At 45.4% G+C, this 17,972-nt stretch overlaps 1 protein-coding gene across 2 annotated transcripts in view; it reads left to right on the forward strand.

Moving 5' to 3' along the window:
• The window catches only part of ANP32B (acidic nuclear phosphoprotein 32 family member B), a 65,906-nt gene extending 48,588 nt beyond the window's left edge, over positions 1–17,318 (forward strand). For both annotated transcript variants that reach the window (XM_068234328.1, XM_068234327.1), the window contains exons 4-7: positions 9,739–9,934; positions 11,490–11,614; positions 12,850–12,916; positions 16,786–17,318. In XM_068234328.1, the coding sequence (XP_068090429.1) occupies positions 9,739–9,934; positions 11,490–11,614; positions 12,850–12,916; positions 16,786–16,853 (456 nt within the window). In that variant the 3' untranslated portion in view covers positions 16,854–17,318. The remainder of the gene's footprint in view (positions 1–9,738; positions 9,935–11,489; positions 11,615–12,849; positions 12,917–16,785) is intronic.
• The last annotated feature ends 654 nt before the right edge of the window (positions 17,319–17,972 follow it).

Consider the following 17,972-nt stretch of genomic DNA (forward strand, 5'->3'; position numbering starts at 1 on the left):
GGCTGTATACTGGGGCTCTCTGGCTGTATACTGGGGCTCTCTGGCTGTATACTGGGGCTCTCTGGCTGTATACTGGGGCTCTCTGGCTGTATACTGGGGCTCTCTGGCTGTATACTGGGGCTCTCTGGCTGTATACTGGGTCTCTCTGGCTGTATACTGGGTCTCTCTGGCTGTATACTGGGTCTCTCTGGCTGTATACTGGGTCTCTCTGGCTGTATACTGGGTCTCTCTGGCTGTATACTGGGTCTCTCTGGCTGTATACTGGGGCTCTCTGGCTGTATACTGGGGCTCTCTGGCTGTATACTGGGTCTGGCTGTATACTGGGGCTCTCTGGCTGTATACTGGGGCTCTCTGGCTGTATACTGGGGCTCTCTGGCTGTATACTGGGGCTCTCTGGCTGTATACTGGGGCTCTTTGGCTGTATACTGGGACTCTCTGGCTGTATACTGGGACTCTCTGGCTGTATACTGGGTCTCTCTGGCTGTATACTGGGTCTCTCTGGCTGTATGCTGGGTCTCTCTGGCTGTATACTGGGTCTCTCTGGCTGTATACTGGGGCGCTCTGGCTGTATACTGGGGCGCTCTGGCTGTATGCTGGGACTCTCTGGCTGTATACTGGGGCTCTCTGGCTGTATGCTGGGGCGCTCTGGCTGTATGCTGGGGCGCTCTGGCTGTATGCTGGGGCGCTCTGGCTGTATGCTGGGGCTCTCTGGCTGTATGCTGGGGCTCTCTGGCTGTATGCTGGGGCTCTCTGGCTGTATGCTGGGGCTCTCTGGCTGTATACTGGGGCTCTCTGGCTGTATACTGGGGCTCTCTGGCTGTATACTGGGGCTCTCTGGCTGTATGCTGGGACTCTCTGGCTGTATACTGGATCTGGCTGTATACTGGGTCTGGCTGTATACTGGGGCTCTCTGGCTGTATACTGGGGCTCTCTGGCTGTATACTGGGGCTTTCTGGCTGTATACTGGGGCGCTCTGGCTGTATACTGGGGCTCTCTGGCTGTATACTGGGGCTCTCTGGCTGTATACTGGGGCTCTCTGGCTGTATACTGGGGCTCTCTGGCTGTATACTGGGGCTCTCTGGCTGTATACTGGGGCTCTCTGGCTGTATGCTGGGACTCTCTGGCTGTATACTGGATCTGGCTGTATACTGGGTCTGGCTGTATACTGGGGCTCTCTGGCTGTAAACTGGATCTGGCTGTATTCTGGGGCTCTCTGGCTGTATACAAGGACTCTCTGGCTGTATACTGGGGCTCTCTGGCTGTATACTGGGGCTCTCTGGCTGTATACTGGGGCTCTCTGGCTGTATACTGGGGCTCTCTGGCTGTATACTGGGGCTCTCTGGCTGTAAACTGGATCTGGCTGTATTCTGGGGCTCTCTGGCTGTATACAAGGACTCTCTGGCTGTATACTGGGGCTCTCTGGCTGTATACTGGGGCTCTCTGGCTGTATACTGGGGCTCTCTGGCTGTATACTGGGGCTCTCTGGCTGTATACTGGGGCTCTCTGGCTGTATACTGGGGCTCTCTGGCTGTATACTGGGGCTCTCTGGCTGTATACTGGGGCTCTCTGGCTGTATACTGGGGCTCTCTGGCTGTATACTGGGGCTCTCTGGCTGTATACTGGGGCTCTCTGGCTGTATACTGGGGCTCTCTGGCTGTATGCTGGGACTCTCTGGCTGTATACTGGATCTGGCTGTATACTGGGTCTGGCTGTATACTGGGGCTCTCTGGCTGTAAACTGGATCTGGCTGTATTCTGGGGCTCTCTGGCTGTATACTGGGGCTCTCTGGCTGTATACTGGGGCTCTCTGGCTGTATACTGGGGCTCTCTGGCTGTATACTGGGGCTCTCTGGCTGTATACTGGGGCTCTCTGGCTGTATGCTGGGGCTCTCTGGCTGTATACTGGGTCTGGCTGTATACTGGGGCTTTCTGGCTGTATACTGGGGCGCTCTGGCTGTATGCTGGGGCTCTCTGGCTGTATACTGGGGCTCTCTGGCTGTATACTGGGGCTCTCTGGCTGTATACTGGGGCTCTCTGGCTGTATACTGGGGCTCTCTGGCTGTATGCTGGGGCTCTCTGGCTGTATACTGGGTCTGGCTTTATACTGGGGCTCTCTGGCTGTATACTGGGGCTCTCTGGCTGTATACTGGGTCTCTCTGGCTGTATACTGGGTCTCTCTGGCTGTATACTGGGTCTCTCTGGCTGTATACTGGGTCTCTCTGGCTGTATACTGGGTCTCTCTGGCTGTATACTGGGTCTCTCTGGCTGTATACTGGGTCTCTCTGGCTGTATACTGGACCTCTCTGGCTGTATACTGGGTCTCTCTGGCTGTATACTGGATCTGGCTGTATACTGGGTCTCTCTGGCTGTATACTGGGTCTCTCTGGCTGTATACTGGGTCTCTCTGGCTGTATACTGGGTCTCTCTGGCTGTATACTGGGTCTCTCTGGCTGTATACTGGGTCTCTCTGGCTGTATACTGGGTCTCTCTGGCTGTATACTGGGTCTGGCTGTATACTGGGGCTCTCTGGCTGTATACTGGGGCTCTCTGGCTGTATACTGGGGCTCTCTGGCTGTATACTGGGGCTCTCTGGCTGTATACTGGGGCTCTCTGGCTGTATACTGGGACTCTCTGGCTGTATACTGGGACTCTCTGGCTGTATACTGGGTCTCTCTGGCTGTATGCTGGGTCTCTCTGGCTGTATGCTGGGTCTCTCTGGCTGTATGCTGGGTCTCTCTGGCTGTATGCTGGGTCTCTCTGGCTGTATACTGAGGCGCTCTGGCTGTATACTGGGGCGCTCTGGCTGTATGCTGGGACTCTCTGGCTGTATACTGGGGCTCTCTGGCTGTATACTGGGGCGCTCTGGCTGTATGCTGGGGCGCTCTGGCTGTATGCTGGGGCGCTCTGGCTGTATGCTGGGGCTCTCTGGCTGTATGCTGGGGCTCTCTGGCTGTATGCTGGGGCTCTCTGGCTGTATACTGGGGCTCTCTGGCTGTATACTGGGGCTCTCTGGCTGTATACTGGGGCTCTCTGGCTGTATACTGGGGCTCTCTGGCTGTATACTGGGGCTCTCTGGCTGTATACTGGGGCTCTCTGGCTGTATACTGGGGCTCTCTGGCTGTATACTGGGGCTCTCTGGCTGTATACTGGGGCTCTCTGGCTGTATACTGGGGCTCTCTGGCTGTATACTGGGGCTCTCTGGCTGTATACTGGGGCTCTCTGGCTGTATACTGGGGCTCTCTGGCTGTATACTGGGGCTCTCTGGCTGTATACTGGGGCTCTCTGGCTGTATACTGGGGCTCTCTGGCTGTATACTGGGGCTCTCTGGCTGTATACTGGGGCTCTCTGGCTGTATACTGGGGCTCTCTGGCTGTATACTGGGGCTCTCTGGCTGGATACTGGGGCTCTCTGGCTGGATACAGGGGCTCTCTGGCTGGATACTGGGGCTCTCTGGCTGGATACTGGGGCTCTCTGGCTGGATACTGGGGCGCTCTGGCTGTATGCTGGGACTCTCTGGCTGTATACTGGGGCTCTCTGGCTACATGCTGGGGCTCTCTGGCTGTATACTGGGACTCTCTGGCTGTATACTGGGGCTCTCTGGCTGTATACTGGGGCGCTCTGGCTGTATACTGGGGCTCTCTGGCTGTATACTGGGGCTCTCTGGCTGTATACTGGGGCTCTCTGGCTGTATACTGGGGCTCTCTGGCTGTATACTGGGGCTCTCTGGCTGTATACTGGGGCTCTCTGGCTGTATACTGGGGCTCTCTGGCTGTATACTGGGGCTCTCTGGCTGTATACTGGGGCTCTCTGGCTGTATACTGGATCTGGCTGTATACTGGGACTCTCTGGCTGTATACTTGGGCTCTCTGGCTGTATACTGTGGGCTCTCTGGCTGTATACTGTGGGCTCTCTGGCTGTATACTGTGGGCTCTCTGGCTGTGTACTGGGGCTCTCTGGCTGTATACTGGGTCTCTCTGGCTGTATTCTGGGTCTCTCTGGCTGTATCCTGGGGCTCTCTGGCTATACCCTGGGGTGGGCTGGCTATATAATAGGTCTCACTGGCTGTATACTGGATCTGGCTGTATTCTGGGTCTCTCTGGCTTTATACTGGGCTCTCTGGCTGTATTCTGGGTCTCTCTGGCTCTGGGTCTCTCTGGCTGTATACTGGGGCACTCTGGCTACATCTGGGGCTCTGGCTACATGCTGGGGCTCTCTGGCTGTATAATGGGGCTCTCTGGCTACGTGCTGGGGTTCTCTGGCTACAAACAGGAACTCTTTGGCCACATACTGGGGCTCTCTGGCTACATGCTGGGGCTCTCTCTGGCTACATACTGGTGCTCTCTCTGGTTACATACTGGGGCTCTCTCTGGCTATATACTGGGGATCTCTCTGGCTATATACTGGGGCTCTCTCTGGCTATATACTGGGGCTCTCTCTGGCTACATAGTGGGGCTCTCTCTGGCTACATGCGGGGGCTCTCTGGCTACAAACAGGAACACTCTGGCCACATACTGGGGCTCTCTGGCTGTATACTGGGGCTCTCTGGCTGTATACTGGGGATCTCTGGCTACATGCTGGGGCTCTCTGGCTACAAACAGGAACTCTTTGGCCACATACTGGGGCTCCCTGGCCACATACTGGGGCTCTCTGGCTACAAACAAAAACTCTCTTGCCACATGCTGGGGCTCTCTGGCTACAAACAGGAACCCTCTGGCCACATACTGGGGCTCTCTTGCTACAAACAGGAACCCTCTGGCCACATACTGGGGCTCTCTTGCTACAAACAGGAACTCTGACCACAGTGACATCCTTTTTTAAATAAAGTAAATTTTAATAACATTTTTAATGGGTGGTTGAGGGAGGGGGGCCCAAATATGGAAGTCTGCTTAGGGCCCCATTTGACCTTAATCCGGCTCTGATCTGCACTCACATAACTAGTACTAGCACCCAAAGTACCTGCACTCAGAACCCACATAACACACAATGCAAACCCATAGCTAGCACTCAGTGCAGGCATGGCACCAAGTATTCACACCAATGTGATACCCAGTACCTATTCTTTAGTACCCACATGACGACAACAAATGCCTCACTAGCCAGCACCCATCACCCATATGTCACCATGTACTCACTCCCAGTACCCATTTGGCACTCAGTATTTGCACCTAAGACCCACGTACCCCCATAATCAACACCCACATGGCACAGTACTCACACATCACCAAGTTCCAAAGCCATTATATGCACCTAGTACCAGTCCATGACCAGCACCCAAATAGCACCTAGTACCCATCCTTGGTCGAACCCATATAAGACTCAGTACTCTTCCATGGCACACATCCAGACCACACATGGCACTCCATACTCACTCATGTCCAACACTCACATGGCTCCCTGTACCAATTGGCACTCACATGGCACCCACTATTGTTAATCACCATCTGCTACTCATTCAGCACTCAATACTGCATAGCACCCACTGCAAATAAACACCCAATACAAACTGGACCTTGGTACCCACAGCAGCTTGACACAGACTGTACTTTAGCATCTCGGCACCCACTGCAACTTAGCACAAAGTGAACCTTTGCATCTTAGCATCTACTGCATCTTGGCACCCACTGCACCTTGGCACTTACTTCAGTTTTGCATCTACTAATGCTTAGCAACCACTGCATATTGGTAACCACTTCTTCTTTGCATGAAAAGAAGCTTGGGTGCTGATCAAGAGGGACAGAGGTCCCAGTAATGAAAGGTGAGTCTGTGCCTCCACTGTGCTCACTCTAACCCACTAACAGTGGGCGCCTATCACTGCTGATTTGAGGGTGGTGGCACCAAAAGAGTTGGTTGAAAGGAGACACAAGGCCTGCCTGATGCTGCTATAAAGGTGTGTGTGTGTGTGTGTGTGTGTGTGTGTGTGTGTGTGTGTGTGTGTGTGTGTGTGTGTGTGTGTACTGCCTTATGCTTTATGTAGAAAGGGTATTACATACACAATTTGGCACGATTTATCGATTTCAAATTTGAGCACCACCTCCTTGAGGATCATCTGCACGGCCTTGGTTTAAGCCGAAAGACCGCGAAACTGAATCTGCAAGCATTTGTTCCATACTGCCCTAAAATAAATGGAACTCTTTTTAAAGAGAATATAATTCAGCAGTGTGTTTAAGTCTGTACAATATACAAATATTGCTGTATATAAAGAGGAGAGGCACTTTTCATGCTGGGATATACAGTAGAACTCTCCTGCACAGTTGAAAGGGAAAAGTAATGATTTTGCCTATGCATCAGGAAGCCTGGGAGATTTACCTTGCAAAACAGGACTTGTACAGTGAGTACTAACTCTCCAGTATTGAGGTACTCTTTCCTCTCATGGTCACTTGAAATCACTGTGACAAAAAAAAAATTAGAAGTATACTGTACCGTTTTGACCAAAAGTCAATCAAAAGTATCAATCGGACAGGACGGAAGATCTAGGTCCATTAGGGGCGGGGCAGGAGTGTTTCACTGCATCAAATGGGATGCTGCAGGTCCATCGATTTTTCAATAGATTCCCTACTGGGATCTACTGAAAATCATATGAATAACCAGCCTGAACCTGCAGCTCGGCATAGTGGGAGGAGAAAATGGAGGCACCCAAATAGACAAGGTGGGCTATGGCAAAGTCCCCCTAGGTAAGTAAATACCTGCTTTATCTCCCAAAGCATGCACAGTTTTGAAACTGGGAGTTGTCAGTTTGTTTTATAGGAAAAAAAACTAAAATGTACATTTTTTCCTCGCCACAAATGTTTATATTGCTCTTGCCGTCTTTCCCTGTATTTTAGTATTTTTTGTAGAATTGCTACTTTAGTATATATTTCTGTCACCAGTACACATGTAAGCCAAGTATACTAGTGAGGTAGGTTTTTTTAAACCATGTTACAGCACATATTTGTAGCAGCGCAGTGGCAACGTTTAGAGTAGCCATGTTTACAACAATGTCTGTGAAGAGATGGTTTGCATACTACAAGACTGCCCTCTAGTGAGTAAATGTCTGAATACATTTGTTTACTTAATTGAACTGCTATTGTATACACACACGCACCTATCCATTACACATTGTGCCAGAAAGTCCACAAACACAAGTGTGTTTTGCAGCTTCATTCTCTCCCCCACCCCACCCCCCAAAAAGAGGAAATGTTGTGAAATAGAATTAAATTAATTTGTAATTTGTACATCATTTAAGGATCATTCAGTAGTAAATTTAAAATATTGTTTCAATTAACGTCATAAAATAGCATATGTCTCAGGGATAATCACTTCTTCACCAAGCTCTATATGTTGGGAATTTATTTGCATTATAGTTAGGAAAAAGTAAAAAAAAAACACTTAATATTTTCAAACCAAATAATATTTTCACCAAAATGAACTCGAGATGTGTGAATCTTAGAAATTAGGTAAGCGCTAGCAACCTTAAAATAATGCCCTGCTCTCTAGCTCCTGCCCATTGTAAAAATATCGCCCTACTGACTACCTAAAAAGTTGTTAGGATGTGTGATTCAAACTGCGGCTATTGCTAGCAGTCAAATTGCCCTGTTTTGTTTGTTAGTCCCTGAGCACCGCTATAGCTGTAATTCACATTACACATTCTTCGCACCTCCGAACATTAGACTTAAATAGCACAATTCTGAAAGTCCTATAGCAGTGGTTTCTGCTTTTCTGAAGCATGCCATTTTTTTATTTTTTTTTTGCTAATACATAAATGGACCAAAATGCTTAGCATATATATATATTATATATAATGAACATCCTAAACCAGATGGGTGCTAGCTACATTAGATAGATGGGTGCACTGCTAGCTACATTATTCGTGTTTGGAAAATTAATGAAAATCGTCCAGCATAACAAATAAAATGACACTAGAAAGGTACATAGGGCAGAGTGTTTGTAAGATTGCTTAGGAATTTCCAGCAGTTTGCAACAGTGAAGAATGACCTTTACCCCGGCCATGTCATAGGCATACATACAAATATGTTGCTCGAGCAAGTTCACAGAAAGCAAGGTGAGCTTCAAACCTCTCCAGCCTGTTGGATGGATGTATGCTGGGCCACAGATGCCATAGGTTTGACATCTGTGACTGGATATGTTTCCCAAGGTCAAATATGCTAAATGATTTTTTTTTTAATTAGAAAAGTGCATCTCTAAACAAATTCCCTTATTGCAGTAACTCACAGCAATTGAATTTACATATCTGATTTTAGTACACTGAAATCTGGCTATTTAATATTGCTATTCTAGCATTTCTATGCACTTTTGTAGTGCTATGCTGTGCTCAGTGCAGATAATGGGGTGTGTGTGTGTGTGTGTGTGTGTGTGTCCATGCATTTACTTGCTTACAGGGGGCTGCTCCATAGCCCCCTCTGTCTGTATATCTTCTGTGTCCCTGTGCCGCAAGTTGAAATTCCTGCGGTGGGAAGATCTCTCGGCATGCATCACGTATCCCCAGTATGCAGCTTGCGGCTGCCAGGAAAATAAGACAAAACTCTGGAAACCTGCAGTTCTGCAGCATGGGGGATAGAAAATGGAGGCGTCCATATACAGTAGGTAAGTAAATTCCGGCTGCTTCCAGAAATGCACACACAATTATGAATAAGATGTCACCCCATGAAACATTAAGGCCTGTGTTCTCATCTGTACTGAAAAGAAATGCTGATGGTCTGTGTCTTGACTACACTGGACATTGATTCCATTACTGCTTGCCTACTGGTCAGTGAATGTCTTTACATTGCTAAATCAGAAAGGAAAATGAGAGCTGATATTCTGGCTGAGATTTGTATGCTTGGTTGTTATGTTTTTTTAAGACAAAAAACGTGTTTTTAGTGCAGGAAATAGTTTAAAGGATACATGAGTAAGAGCTGCTTGAAGTTCCATTTTTTAATAAAAGGTTTGATCATAACCATTCATTTGTGTTTGGAAAACATGGCACTACATTGTAAAGCTTTTGCTGAGCTAAGTGTTCAGCACTAGGTGCATAAACTTGGTGCTAGTGTCAAATATCTTATAGATATCCATCTGCCTTAAATGATTATCAACTACTTAAAGGGCAAGCCTAAAAGTCGTCATAATCAAGATTTGCCAGCAGTAGGCGCGTAGCTCAATATAAACCGAATATTTATAGGTTAACAGGTTTACCTCTGGAAAAAATACGTAACACTCATTTGTTGAATTTTATACAATTATATTGATAGAAAAAGCATATATACAGGAATATTCATCTCTCCAGTTGTTGTCCATCATCCAAAATACATTTTCAAAGTTCCTTTAGTGAAACAAGCAGTAGTCCAATTCTGGACTACAGTTGAGTATCAGATTAGGAGGGTTAGGGAGTTAAGTAGAGGTGAGTTAGAAACTTGGGAATAGGTATTAGAAATTAGTCAATGTTGGTAGGGAGGTTAGACAACAGGAAGGGGTGAATACTTGGGTGAAGCGGTTAGGTAGCAGGTAAGATTAGCTGATAAACTAGTAACCACCACCACTGAAAGCACAGATGTAATAATATTCTAAACCTGAAATGGTCTTTTCCTAACACCTAAATTAGCGGGTGCTGTAGATAAGTATATTGACAAGAATTATGATCCTTTGTTAAACCTCTGTATATGTGTGTTTAACGTTCACACATTTGTATCCATACTCTTGATATATTTTTTTTATTGCAGATGTTGGCCTAAACCAATGTGTTTTCTTGTTTGTTTTTTCTTTCCAGAAAAAGTTGGAGCATCTGAAGAGTCTTGACTTGTTTAACTGTGAAGTAACAAACCTTAATGATTACAGAGAAAGTGTATTTAAACTCCTCCCTCAGCTGACTTACTTGGATGGGTATGACAAAGATGATAAAGAAGCCCCAGACTCTGATGCAGAGGCTGATGGAGATGGTGTTGATGAGGAGGATGACGACGAAGGTGTGTGATGTAAAAAAAAAAATGCCAAGATTGCTTACGAGCTACCATTGTCTGCCCAGATTTAGCAGCCCAAATACAAAGATTCTATTGTTGCTTGTCACTTGGCTTTAAGACCAATCTACACGATACGATTCTTTATACGATTCGATTACGATTCTATTCACGATCCGATTAAATCCGACATGTCCGATCAGGAATCGATTCAATTCGATTTGCCATTGCAAAACAATGGCAAATCGAATTGAGTCAAATCGAATCCCGATCGGACATGTCGGATTTAATTGGATCGTAAATAGAATCGTAATCGAATCGTATAAAGAATTGTATCGTGTAGATTGGGCTTTATAGGCTTAAAGAGCAGCTCTAGTCAAATAGTAATTGCAGTAAATCCTGTAAGAGTGGACTTTTCTATAACTTAAAGGTTTCTCCAACCCGACCCGGGACCTCTTCCATCCCCTCTGTCCCTCGCCTATGTCCCAGTTGTCCTCCGTGTCCCCGCTGGGCGTCCGTAATGATCAGGGCCCGCCAGTGGGGTCGGCTCTTCTGCACCTGTGCAGGTACTTGTTCCCACACGTACTGCGCAGTAGTTGTGCAGAGGAGCAGTACGTGCCAGATGACCACGCACATGCAAGAGTGCCTACCCCACCAGCGGGTCACTATCATTATGGGTAACCAGCGGGGACACAGAGGAGGATCAGGACTGAAATAACTACAAGGGGCTGGAAGAAGCTCCAGGTGAGTAAAAAATAGATTAGCTATTTCACCTTGGAAGTCCTTTAAATGCAAGTATTGTCCTTGGTTATAAAGTATTCCATTCCTGTAAAGGATGTTCCACACTTCTACTATAAAACTAAAATAAATATGTTTAAGGATCCATGTTATGTATGATACGTTGTGGCAAACCTTTGCAGCCAGACTTAATCTGGCTGTACACTTATAGATTTCCACAAAGTTCTAAAACAATCAACTCCTTTCAGAAAGAATCTATTCAGAAGGAAAGGAACTACCACACACCGGTCATTCCGGCAGGGAATCAATTGAAAATCAATTGAACTGTAGCGTTGTACTGTTTGATTCAACGTTATGTCCTATCAATTGGCCACAGCTTCTGCCCGTTTACCAATCGACCAAGGTTTTCCATCCTGTCTGATCTATACTTTCAATCTTGTTTTGCTCAAAATCTATCAAATCGACCATTTAAAATAATTCCCTTCTGATTTGATCGGTGATCTAATCTGCAGGGAATTGAGCGGGAAAATCGGTGTATGGACACTTTTTATATTTTAAGATTTACAAAACTGATACACCTTTAACAGATCATTGCATATCAGTCCCAAGTTCAGACAGTCTCCTGAACAGTCATTTCTGGAGTCCACAGCAATGATGGTATCTCTAGAAAGTGTTATGTCAGAGTACTATTCTCCACTGTCTCATAACAGTGGCAGTATGTGTTAAAACTGCCTCTACTTTTGTATATTTTACCTTAGTATGCGAGCTGCATTTAACAATCAGTGACCCCCATGTCATGCTATGTATTTTTTTTTCTTTCCCCCAGAAGGTGAAGATGAAGATGATGATGAAGAGGAAGGGGAGGAAGAAGATATAGATGAGGAAGATGATGATGAGGATGACGATGAAGTGGGAGAAGATGAAGATGAGGAAGATGCCAGTGGAGAAGAGGTAATGTTTATGGGAGGCCAGTTTGTAAAGAGGATCAGGCGAATATAGATCCTTTTCACTTTTTAAAGTTAGAGCTTTGATTGCATAATGACTAACCTAAAGTGGTTATCAAACACCATTTACGTGACTGAAGGCATTGATTTGTGATATTACAAATGATACATCATATAGACTAATCTGAATAAGTATTCCTATTTAAAATGTACCAGACATATCAAATCGTAAAGCTTTTTTGGTACTTACCAGGGGCTTCCTCCAGCAGCATAATCTCGCATGAGTCCCACGCCATCCTTCCACGGACTGCCATTAAGCCGTGATCAGCCCCGGTAACTAGCTTTGCATCAGTCCAGGTCTACTGCGCATGCACGGCATGTCCGTGCATGCACAGAAGGCCCAGACTGGACCCGACTGAGCCAGATACTGGGACTGATCGCTGCTGAATGGCAGACTGCGGGAGGACAGCGTGGAACTCTGTCAAGCTTATGGGGTATACGTATCGAAGCTTTACAATTTGACATCTCTAGTTTACTTTAAGTAAAGGGCTGCCTGTGACTGTTACCCACAACAGTGGGAACTTGGCCAGTACAGTAATAGATAGTGGGATATGCTATAATAATGTCAAACACTGGTCTATGGCATTTTTAGAGGTGAAAAGAGCGGTTAATTTAAAGAATTGTATTTTTTTGCCAGCATATTTGGCCTCTTTATAATTAGAATATGTGTAAATTGTACATTAAAAACACAGGAGGGTTTCAATGCAAATGTAACATTTTGTAGAATATTGAAACGACTTTTAATAAGTGAATACAACTATTACATATAGAATATGGTACATATCTGACAATAATATGGCCTTTACGTCTTGGTACTGCTACAGATGTCAGCACAGCCTTATGTTTCACGGCCAGAAAGCGGCCACTACTTCAGAGGCACATAATAAAGGCGTATGGCCCTGTGAACTTATGGTAAAGGCACAGCAAATCATATACTTAACCCAAACAATATATGTGCAGTTGCAGACAAGCTGAAGTCAGAGTGGCCAGACTCCATAGCCCAGTGTGAGGGGGGGCCTGAAATGTAGATAAAGGAATGGCGTGGCTCCATGCTAGTAGCAGCAGTGATGGTAAAAGTACACCACTGTACTGCCTTGCGTTTTATTGAGTCACTGCAGTGTGCTTCTTGAAGGATTGTTTAAACTATAGCTGGCAACGTATTAATTCAAACTTCTCTTTCAGGAAGAAGATTTCGGACGTGATGAAGTAGAAGACGAAGAGGAGGATGAAGATGAGGAGGAAGATGAAGGTTGGTGTAATTCACTCATGATAGCCTTTCAAGATGTATTTAGTGCTAAAGATGCATGTTTAGAATAATTGAGTAAATTCCCCATAAAAGCACTGCTTTCCACTATGGTAACTTAAATGATTTCTTAATGTATTATTTATTTATTTTTAACCAATGAAGTTTATTTAACAAAAACAGCACTGAAATGGGTATTGGCAGATCCGCAGGTAGACCGGCAGAGATAACAGAGAAAGGGTTATATACAGAACCATATCACAGTAAACAATTGGTCAGTCATATCCATTATAATCGGAAGTATATGGGCATGAGAGGCATTGATCTGCAAAGGTAATGCAAAAGTGTACAAGGAAAGACACAATTCAGGAATAAATAGTGGGATACACAACATGTAAAAGAAACGCGCCTCCAACATAAGATACGGATCTGATATCTAACAATTGAGAATGGAAAAGAGGAGGCACAAGTTTGAAAAGGCCAGAGCGGCACGGACCTCAGAACAGTGTGACCGTCATCCCAACGTATTACCTATCAATCCATTGATCCCACACTAAATGACATTGTTACAAACGATCTCTGTATAAACGAGCTTCTTATAGGCTATGCCCTTGTATAAACACTTAATCCAGCAGGACAATTGGAGTGGATTTGGTGAAAGCCAGTGCAAATCCTGCACCACCCAAGCACACAGTATGGGGTCAGAAGTAACAGGACAGCCCATCTTGTCGTGGAGGAAACTGACGACTTGGCGCCAGGAGGAGTTGATCTGCGGGCAGCTCCATATTAAACGGAAAAAGAAGGGGAGGGCATACATCTTGGACACTGGAATTGTACTTGGTAACTTGTGTGGGTGTTAAATAAGCTTGGTGGAGGATGTAGAGTTGCGTGGCGCGGTGTTTAACGCACAGATAAACCCTCCTGACTGCTTCTCATGTATCATCCCAGTCATCCTCATTCAGGGATAAACTAGCACCTTCCCATTTGGCTTTAGAACCCAAGGTTCGGTGTGTGAGCGAAGTTTAATTTCTTAGTAGCACACATTTTATAGTAAACCCCATTAAATAATTATGCAGTAAATGAATATCGGCATTCCATAGACCTTTTGTCTTCAACTCAAGTGTTCAGTAGGAGTAACTGTTTTCTTCATCTGCTGTGTGTGTTCGATCCCTACTACATCTTTTTACTGAGGGACAGCCCTGGAACTGCGCAGTACCTGGCTACTAGTTTCGTCAATCACAAGCTAGTGAGCAAGGGGTTTTCCTTCCTCCAGAAATACATTGCCCCCTAGGAAATGTAATATCTGTAGCAAAGATCATGTGCTCAACTAGCTTCTGGTTCCTTATATATATTTAGTGGGTTGGTGCAAGTGTAGTGTCTCACAATCCTTATCCCAGTTAGTTTTGAGCTTATGTCTGTTGGACTGCTGAAGATTTTTAGATTGTAATTAGTTGTCATGGGGTACATTTCTTTGTGCATAGTGATATTTAGGTCGCTTTAGTAACTATCATGAATTTTGCAATGTGAGCTGTTCGGTCCATTGTTTTGTTTTTTATCTCTATTACTCCAAATCCTGGGCAGCAAGAAAAGGAATAGCACTGTTAAATGTCTCCATATTCCACAAAGTCCTCCTAGGGCCCCTTCACACTCGGGCACTTTATGACAGTGTTTTGCGCTTTGCTGAATGTCAATGATCTGCAAAGCGATGTGACACGCGTAATCCTGTAATGGGATTACTCTCACTGCATCGATTGCGAGTTGCAAAAAATTGTTTCCCATAGAAGCCTATGATGGAACGCATCTGCCTCTGGTTTCCCAATGGACCACTGGAGCGGATACTGTACTGTCCAAGCTGGCTGGCTGTTAGAGATCTGGTTCAAGTGTGAACCAATCCTAATCTTTACAGACTATGTAGTTTACTGGTGCATTAGAATGTGCAGATGTTTATGCTTTTTAACCTCCCTGGCGGTAAACCTGAGCTACGCTCAGGCTAGCTGCTGGGAGCTCTATGCAGAGTATAGCGCACAGCGGGCGTTTTTTACTCACCTCCCGGGGGATCCAGACGCCAATAACCGTTCCCTTTCCTGTCCTCCGAGGCTCTGAATCACTCCGGTGAGATCGCCGGCGTCTATCTCACCACAGTTACAGTGCCACCCGGAGGGCAGAGGTAACATTGCAGCGCTGGAGCCCCAGGAGGTGAGTAGGAGCAAAGGTTGCTGCAGAGACTCTGGCGGCATGATTTTTTTCCCTGATTTTAGGGGCTGAAACATTTTAAAAAGACCCTAAAATCCAGAAATAATCATACCGCCAGGGAGGTTAAATCACTGACTAAGCTTTTTATCCTTATTATGCATTTACTAAGATAGTGCTATCATCTGGGTTGTCAACACTCAGATTGTTTGTGTGCTTTTAGCCACAGCAACTGCACCAGCAGTTTGACTTGGTTGATATGTATAAAAGCAACTATGGCACATACGGTTTCTAGCTGTACTTGAAATTATAACTGTTTTTCTTTTCCTTGGACATGATTAGACTAAAGATCACTCAAGACCATCCATAATCCTAACTACTTTAGCCACTTATCTACTAAGCTGCAGTACATTCACGTTGTTTCTTCCACCATTTGTGGCAAAATTATGTGAATGTTCATCTGCAGCTTTTGATGAGCAGAGTAAGTTGATGAATAAGTGTAACTCACCTCCTCCTGTTTCCTACGGCTATTGACTTTTAGGGCCGGTTCACGCTGTATTTTTAAGCCAAACTGACCCGGTAAAGCGGATCCGGTTTCCGCTTCACTGGATCAGTATGGCTTGGTCCACACTGGCAAATGGATCCATGAAAACTGATCGGTCGATCGGATCAGTTTTCACTCCGTTTATGACTGCAGCAGGTGAGGAAAGGGTTAAAAACATACCCAGATGTCTTCTTCATTGCAGCCGGGCGGTAGAGAAAGTTACTTCCAGGCTTCAGTCTGACTGGCCACATGACGCGTGTAGTCACGATGCAGAAGAACACAGACGAAAGCCTGGAAGAAAGCCTCTCCACCGCCCGGCTGCAATAAAGAAGTCGACTGGGAAAGTTCTAACCCTCCCTCACCCGCTGGCACAGCTGCGGCACCCTCCCTCCCTCACCCACCCGCCCATGTACAGCTCAGTTCGCGTCCCCCCAGACCCCTACCCCCAGTGGATTCTCCCCTCCGAATGATCCGTTCTCCCATTGCCACCAATGCAGAGCTTCATCGTCCGTTTCCGGTCCGTTGGGCTCAGCGATCCGGAAAAATTGGTGCTTCAGCAAAGTTGCTTTCCGTTCAGCAGAACATACACAACGGATCCGTACGAACGGATGCATGTGAACAGTTCCATGAGGCTGACATTGGATCAGTTTGCTAATAACGTAGCGCTAATGTAAACCGGGCCTTACGCTTACTAATGACTGCCTCTTTAGACTTTGTGTACTGGGTCACATCAAGCTGTGCACCATACATGCAGACACAAAAGCCAGGCATTAGTAGGGGCGAAAAGGAGAACCAATTGCCATAGGAACCAGGCGGGATAAGTTGTAATTACTGCATATATATGCTATGAAACATTTGGCACATACTTTTAGCTGTCTAGGAGACTGACAATGTCTAATACCTTAGACTCATGGCTAATTTCAGCATTTCAGTATTTTATTCTTTAGTGTTGAGGCATGAAAATAGAAATTGTGGTTCTTCGTTATATTTTCAGACAAGTTCACTAACCCCCCCCCCCCCCCCACACACCCTTCCGCTACCCAAACCACATCTGTTGTAAACTGGGTTGTCGTTCATATATGTGATGCTGTGCTTTTTTTGATTGTGATCTAAACTTGTGATTTTGTTTTCTCACATGAAGATGATGCTGGAAAAGGGCAAAAGAGGAAGAGAGACACAGATGACGAAGGTGATGAAGAGGAAGACTAAAATCACAAGGGAAAATGGAACGGACCTTATTGGATTATACAGTATTGAATGAACTGGCCCCCTACATGGATTATTGAAAAGCAGGCTGAATAAATTGTAACAATGACGAGTCCTATCCCTGAACACCCAAAAAGAGCCAAAGAGTCGTTACTGTGACATTCCTACAGCCAATAAACCCTACTGGAAGCTTACATCCTGGTTTATAATTAAGTCTCAAAAAGTAAAAAAAAATATATACAGAGATAGAAATATATATATTCTCAATGTCCAGCTAAACAACTGGGTCAGTGCTTTTACTATTATGTTGGGGTTCCTAAGGGTTAACATGTTAAGGGTGTGATTGGTGAGTCATGATTGTCAATGGCTACCTAATAAATAGACATTGGAGAACCATTTTTACTTTCTGTACAACAGCAAAAAGAGGAAAAAACTTTGTAAATAAAATCTTAACATTTTGGGTCAGTTTTTCATGCTTTGCTTTTTTTCCTAACAGTCCAATATTTTTTTACAGTAGGATGTTTTTGCGACAACTGCAGATGAACTATTTTTAAGAACATGAGTGAAATAAACATGTTACTATTTGGTAAACCCTAGTTGTATGTTTACATTTCTGAATGAGAAGTAAATATCTCTTAATCATGTAGCTCTAATGTGTTTTTTGTCTTGAAAGAAATATTTTATATTTCTGAATTCAATTTTTTCTTGTTCTTTGTGAGAGTTCCAGTTACCTTAAAGTGTACCCGAGGCAAAATATCTCCTGCAGAAAGTCCTCTCAGGCGTTAGGAACACCTCTTCCCCTCCCTCCGTTTCTGCAATATACAAAAAAAGTGCAGGAGAGGAGCTACTGAGCATGCCCAAATCTCAGGCCCTCTCGTGCACTGTAATCGGGCATGTGTCATGATCCCCGGAAATACATCCGGGGTCGTGGCCATCTTGGATTTTTTTTTCCTTCTCACCCAGTGGGCGAATGGAACGGTGGTGGAGTGTGAAGTGGCGCCTCGGGATCCGGAAGGTGAGCTGCATCAGGTAGTTGTATTTATTTATTTATTTATTTATTTTGGCACCACCTCAGGTTCTCTTTAAGACTGGAACTATTAATAGATGAATGGTACGACATAA

This window comes from Hyperolius riggenbachi, chromosome 1 (genome assembly GCF_040937935.1).
Source record: "Hyperolius riggenbachi isolate aHypRig1 chromosome 1, aHypRig1.pri, whole genome shotgun sequence".
NCBI lineage: Eukaryota > Metazoa > Chordata > Amphibia > Anura > Hyperoliidae > Hyperolius > Hyperolius riggenbachi.